We start from the raw sequence: 6,355 nt of genomic DNA, 5'->3' as shown, positions 1-6,355 counted from the left end.
AGGAGGAAGGGGGAGGAAAAAGAGGAAAAGGAGAAAGAAAGCTAAACTTTTTGAGCCTTTAATATTCGCCAACTACTACGCTGAGTGTTTTATTTGCCTTATTTCAATTAATCTTCATAGTGAGGCTTTCAGGCTTGTGATATTATTTTCTCATTTTATAGGAGAGGAAACTGAGGCTCAGAGAGTTAAGTAATATTCTAAAGTCACATGGTTAGGAAATGGTGGAGCAGAATCTGACCCAGATCAACCTGCCCAGACCCCATGGTATTAACTATTCACTAGAGGACACTCCTTGCATATGTATTGTGCTGGTTTTAGAGCTTCTTGGAATGTGAAGATGAGGAGGATCTAAAAAGGTCACCTTCACGCTTCCATTCCAAATCCTCAACCAAGCCAATGTTCTGAAAACCTGAATCCTCTTTAGAATACTTCTGGTTTTTCATGTTAAAATTAAGAATGAAAAGATATGCACTAAGATACAATTTTTAATGCATTAAGCATTCAAGAGCACAAGTTTAGTGGAAAGGTTAAATTTGAAGCAAAAATATAACTTGTCAGTTTCCACTGAAAAAGGATTTGAATTCTAGTACATACCGGGCTCTGCATTTTTTTTTTCCCCATGTAGCAGTTCTCCCAAGATCTGGTCACCCACTTGTTTTCCCTCTATTATTCTTATACTATGATGCAAAAAAAAAATGCAAGGTTTAGATTAAGTATTAGGGAATGAAACAGACGGCTTCCAAAATATTTGTGTTTCAAATAAACATCTAAAGCAAAATTTACAGTTCTTCCTGGGGTTGTAGCTGTCCAAAAGCTGCCTATGTATTACATTTATGTCCCTTGCTTCCTATAGAGTGTCAGACAAATGTCATCACAAAACATGACTGGGCAGGCACAGCGATGTCTCGAACAAATCACTGCCTACACAAAGCAACCAAGGGCATCTGGGTTTGCAAGCCCACATTGACAGATTTCTAGACCTGAAAGAGAGCTCTATTAATCCTCCTCCATGAAGCTGAGAAGACTAGGGGCGAGGGCAAGGAAGAGCCAAAACCACTGGGAGAAAACACACACACACACACACACACACACACACACACACAGAGCAAGAAGTTACTTACATCCAATTACAATAGGGCGACACACTTACTGAAAGGCAAGGTCGCAAAGCCATAGAACCAAATTCTTCAGAAAACATGAAAAGTGATAGAATTATTTTATTAACACACTATGCGTGCCAGTCTTCATTACCAGATATCTATGTGCCTTCCCTGTGTTGAGCACTTTCTAAGTGTGGGAGTTAAAAGGTGAACGAGAGGCCCAGTTCTGGAGGGATGTATACTATAGTTGACAAACAAAAACATGGGGCAAATAATGTGAGATGATAACAAAGTGCCACTGAAGCAAAACAAACAGGAGAAACCAACTCAATTTAGAGAGTAAGAAACACGATCCGCCCCCCAACCCCGCCAACAACCCCAGGAAGTCCCACTAAGCTCAAACCTGAGCAATTAGTAGGAGTTTGTCTAGAAAAAAGTGAAGAGCCACAAAAGGATTTCAGGCTGGATTAATAAGAGTCCAGTGGTTCTCAAAGTCTGGTCTCTGAACCAACAACATCAGCATCACCTGAGAACTTGTTATAAATGCAAACTCTTGGGTCCCATCCTAGACCTTGGGAACCAAAAACTCTGGGGATGAGACTCAGTAATCTGTGTTTTAACAAGCCTTCCAGGTGATTCTGGTGCCCTTGGAGTTTGAGAACCACTGGTATATTCAAAGGCGAACTGCAGTATATAGAATGCATGGAGGGTAAACAGGGTTAAATGGGGTAGGGATAGAATATTAGACAGAGATGTTGCCGGAGGGATGGGTAGAAGGTATGTCTGGAAGGGCTTTATATGTAATGAAAAGAACTTTGGATTTTACCCAGAGAACAATGGAGAACCATTAGAATATTATACTGAGAACGACAAAGAAAATAAAAACAAAAACAGCAAATAAGGCTGGAGACTATTAAAAAAATATATATATGCAATCAATAAGACAATACTGTGTATCATTCCAGAGATAAAAGCTCACCGCTGCACAGAGAAAGTAGCCATTAAGAAAGGATCAAATTCAGACCTACCTTTCTTTCTGGAGTCTTTCTTGGCGCTGGTTTTCACAGCTACTTGAAGTTCTGTCTCAGTTGACATCCTACTAAATCCTTAGTCCACTTCACACAGATCCCGGGCCTTGGCCAGGCTCATTGAGGACTCCTCTCCAAGAGAACAACTCCTCCCTTCAGAAATGACACCCCGAGCTGTGCATTTCATTCACTCCTTTCGAGTGCTGCAAATCAAGGGAAGAGAACATTCAGAATCATCACCCTTTTGAAGTAAAACAAAAATTAGAGAAGAAAATGAACTGTCAGACACAGAAAAATAGCAAAATCTTGGTCTCCATGTACCACCTGCTCACATGATTTCATCAAGTCATCGATGGGTTCACAGCAAAGGAAACGAGAGGCCTATCTGCAAAACTGTTTCTCAAACTAAATAACTCAAAATAGATCTTTGAAACTCTGAATTTTCAAGAAGGACAAAACCCAACTCTTTGTTTTCCATGTTTCTTATTTTCAGGTACTAGATGCCACCCAGAAAACACAGCAAAGGCATATTTCCTGAGTGGCCCCGTGGAGACGTTTCCAACAGCGGGGCACCCATCCATCAGCCAAGCTTGATCAGAGCCTTGGCAGCTAAAGCAGATCATAGGGAAGTGACCTGTGGTCTGTCTCCCACTGGCGGGCATCAGAGGGGACAGAGACATACAATTGGGCTCCAAGGGTAAGGTGACAAATGGGACTGAGAAACTTTCCAGCAACCCAATTTTTATGTCAGCTTTTCCCCCAGCTATAAGAGCAGACAAGCATTTAATGTGGAAAGAAAAAGAAAAGAAGCAGGCAGACACACATTTCATTCATTCTTTCTTTAATAAATATGCATTGCACACTGCTAGGTACTATTAAGTTCAGACACTGCTAAGAAGAGATAATAATGATAATAATGATGATATAACCACTTCAATTACAGCTAGTATTTACTATGCACTTACTATATACTATGCCCTTAGCTACTGCTTCACATACATTATCTCATTTGATTTCATTAAATTGAATGAATGTATTCCCTGTGTCAAGTCAAAAGCCTTTCCCAGTGACTATCTAGATGATGGTTATATCTGAGCATTTAGTTGAAAATAAACCTTTCATTAGTTATCTATTTTTAAATAATGTTAAGATAATATTAAACTATAGCCTTAACTGCCAAGGCTCTGATCACACGTAGCTGATCAAGCTACTGGAAACGAATCTTCAAACTGTGCAGCCAATTCTTAGTTCATCCCAATATCGAGAACTGTTTAATCTAAAAAGGGTGACCTTAAATGCCAGTTTCAGCTCAAAATGGATACTGACACAAATCTTTTAATCATGACAACTTAAAGATGGCTTAACTAGAAGGTCTAATATAAAAGCCACATAAAATTACAGATAGCTGATTTGTTTTTAACAAGTTATTTTTTTTAAAAGGACACTAGTGCTGAATGAAAGGTGCTTGAACTAGAGGATCTAAGGCTACAACTAAGGAAGATGAAAAATTATCTTCCTAGAATGGAGTCCATATAATTACCTATAGAAGATGAAAAATTCTTCTAGCCACAGCTTTGTGTCAGCTACCTACACCATGCCATTAGCCCTCACCCCCTTTCTAACCTCCCCCTCCCCCAAAAGATAACAATCCATGAAAGATTACAGAGTCATTAAACCCAGTCATATATGAACAGAATTAATTTTATTAACAATATTTATCATTTCATTGCAACAAATATCAACTATGGGCCAAGTGCAAACCATGGCTCCTTCGAGTCAACAGACATTTATCATGTAACTACGCTGGTCAAGAGTACAGAGTTAAAGCCTGATTCCTGTCCTCAAAGGAGCTCAGTCCGGCAGAGGTGTCAGTCATTTAAGGGACAGCAGTACACATGACTGGAACTAAAACAGACAAACACTGGGCTTACTGAGGCACGAAGCATCAACTATTTATCTTTGCTCAGAAGTCAATAAAGCTTCACAGAGGAGAAGCTCTGCACTGAGGTCTTGAAGAATGATGCTTCTGTCAAGTGGGTGATAGGGGAAAGGACCAATGGCTACTCAATAAGTGCACGTATAATAAAGAAATGAATTGCTGTTTCAGGTAGAAGGACCGGCAAGTGCAAGAAGGCTTTAAATTAACAACCAAACTAACAGAGGAAACACAAGTCTAGTAGGGAGCTGCTATACTTCCCCATCTTCCCAATTTTCCCTTGTCTACTACCTTTCATAGACTCTTTCTTTTCAAGTCTGCCTTGACATTTTATTGACTCCCTCAAGCTTCAGTTCAAAGAAGTATCTCAGGCAGAAAGATTCCCTCCATTAAATAGAATCTCTCCCTACTTATGTTATGATCTGATGTTTGGCTAGCTTCATAGTTTGACCAACTTACAAGCAATGTGATACTGAAGAAGTTACTCAACCCTATGTCTCAGTTTCTCTCACTGTACAATGGGATAACAATATCAATTTCATAAAGCTGCTGTGAAAATTGAGTTTGATCACAGGTACGACATGCTTGGAAGAGCGTCTAGCACATTTCCTGGCAAGAACTTGGTAAATATTAGACACTCACAGTTTCCTATGTTAATTGTTCAAGGTCATACGGCTGATATGTGACCACAAATTCATATTACTATCCTCCCACAGAGGAGAAAAACTAAGGCAGGTTAAATCTGCTTTCTAAAGACAAATTGCAGGAAATGATAGAATCCAAGCTATTTCCATCATGCTGGTCTTGTATACAGTAGGTACCTAATCCAAAAATACAGAAATGAGCTGAAATATATGGGGTTTACATCATTTCAAGCACTCTTAAAAGTCAATGTATAAAAGTAGATTGGATTTTTTAAAAATCAGGTTGGATTTGGGCCCCTTTCTCCTCTTAAACTTTATAAGCCATAATACAGCACCTCTCCGTACTCTGCGGGTATCTCCAGCATCACCTGTTTGACAAAACGTGATTGTGTTCAAGTGTTATAAGCATTACTTGTGAACTTCTGAAGTACATTCCTATATCAACCATAAAAGGAAACCAGCATCATTTCAAATCAAAACTTAAATAAGGAAGCTGTAGTACAGAGAATGCACATTGCTGGGACCCTGGCAGCCCCTTTCAATTTTCTAAAAGCCAGAGGTTGAGCAAATGCTGTGAAGTAACTCCAAATTATTTAGGAAATTCGTTTCTTTGTAATTAACGAGATTAAAGTCCTCTAGGGCCAGAAACCATGTGACAACTCAAATCATTTTTCCCCAGCAAAACCTGTGAAACCCTATCAGTTAAATTCAGGCTCGCCTGGAATTTTGAAATGCTTCAATAATGTTTCTTTGCTCCACACAATCTGCAGTAATTTAATATTCCTGAAGTGTGTCAGGTTTTTTATAATGAGCTCTTCAAATCTAAATGTGAATTATGTAACATTCCACTACAGACATTCTGTCTAGTGAACTGCTTCTAAATGTAAAATCGCGCGTTCAGTGACTGGAGGTGGGGGGTGGGGGAAACACCAAACCACAAAGCAAAGAAAACAGGACTTAAAAAAATAATAACAACAACAAAGCACAAAGGCTTGAGCAGCTACAACAGAACAGACACATACTAAAATACTCACTATAACACAAATTTGTATACTCTCCTCCCCAATCATCCTTCTCCTCCTATGATTCTATAGTAAAAGAGCTAATGTTTATGAGGGCTCACTATTTTCCAGGTACTCTACTATCAACTTCTCATGTCTTATCTATTCAATCCTTCAATCACTTGGAGAGTAAGATAGTACTATTATCTTCATTTGACAAATGAGGAAAAAGTGAGGCACAAGCCAGTTTAGCAGTTTATTTACGGTCACATGACTAATGAGTAGCACAGCACAGGGCAAGGTACAAGTCACTCTTCTCTCCAACTTTGCTCAAAACCCTCCAGAATATCCATCAGCTGGTGGATGAATAAACAAAATGTGGTGAATCCACACAGCAGAACACTGGTCAGCCATATAAAGCAATGAAGTCCTGATACGTGCTATAACATGGATCAACCTCGAAAACGTCATGCCACGTGAAAGAAGGTAGAAAAGATCACATGTTCTATGGTTCCACTTACATGAAATATGGCAAAATAGATAAATCTGCAATGACAAAAACAGACCAGCAGTTGCCAGGCACTGGGGGAAGTGGTTAGGAGAAGTCATTGGTTCTTGGTTACAGGGTCTCCTTTGGCGGGGGTTA

The 6,355-nt window shown here is 39.4% G+C and overlaps 1 protein-coding gene across 1 annotated transcript in view; it reads right to left on the bottom strand.

Annotated features, from left to right (window-relative positions):
- DAB1 (DAB1, reelin adaptor protein) overlaps positions 1 to 2,195 on the bottom strand; it is a 245,857-nt gene extending 243,662 nt beyond the window's left edge. Inside the window, 1 exon segment of the mRNA XM_023536809.1 lies at positions 2,129 to 2,195. Within this exon segment, the coding sequence (XP_023392577.1) occupies positions 2,129 to 2,195 (67 nt within the window).
- Between the last annotated feature and the right edge of the window lie 4,160 nt (positions 2,196 to 6,355).

The sequence above is a fragment of the Pteropus vampyrus genome, unplaced genomic scaffold (genome assembly GCF_000151845.1).
Source record: "Pteropus vampyrus isolate Shadow unplaced genomic scaffold, Pvam_2.0 Scaffold170, whole genome shotgun sequence".
NCBI classification, from domain to species: domain Eukaryota; kingdom Metazoa; phylum Chordata; class Mammalia; order Chiroptera; family Pteropodidae; genus Pteropus; species Pteropus vampyrus.
The sequence above is the reverse complement of the archived record's forward strand: the minus strand, read 5'-3'. Positions and strand labels throughout refer to the sequence as shown.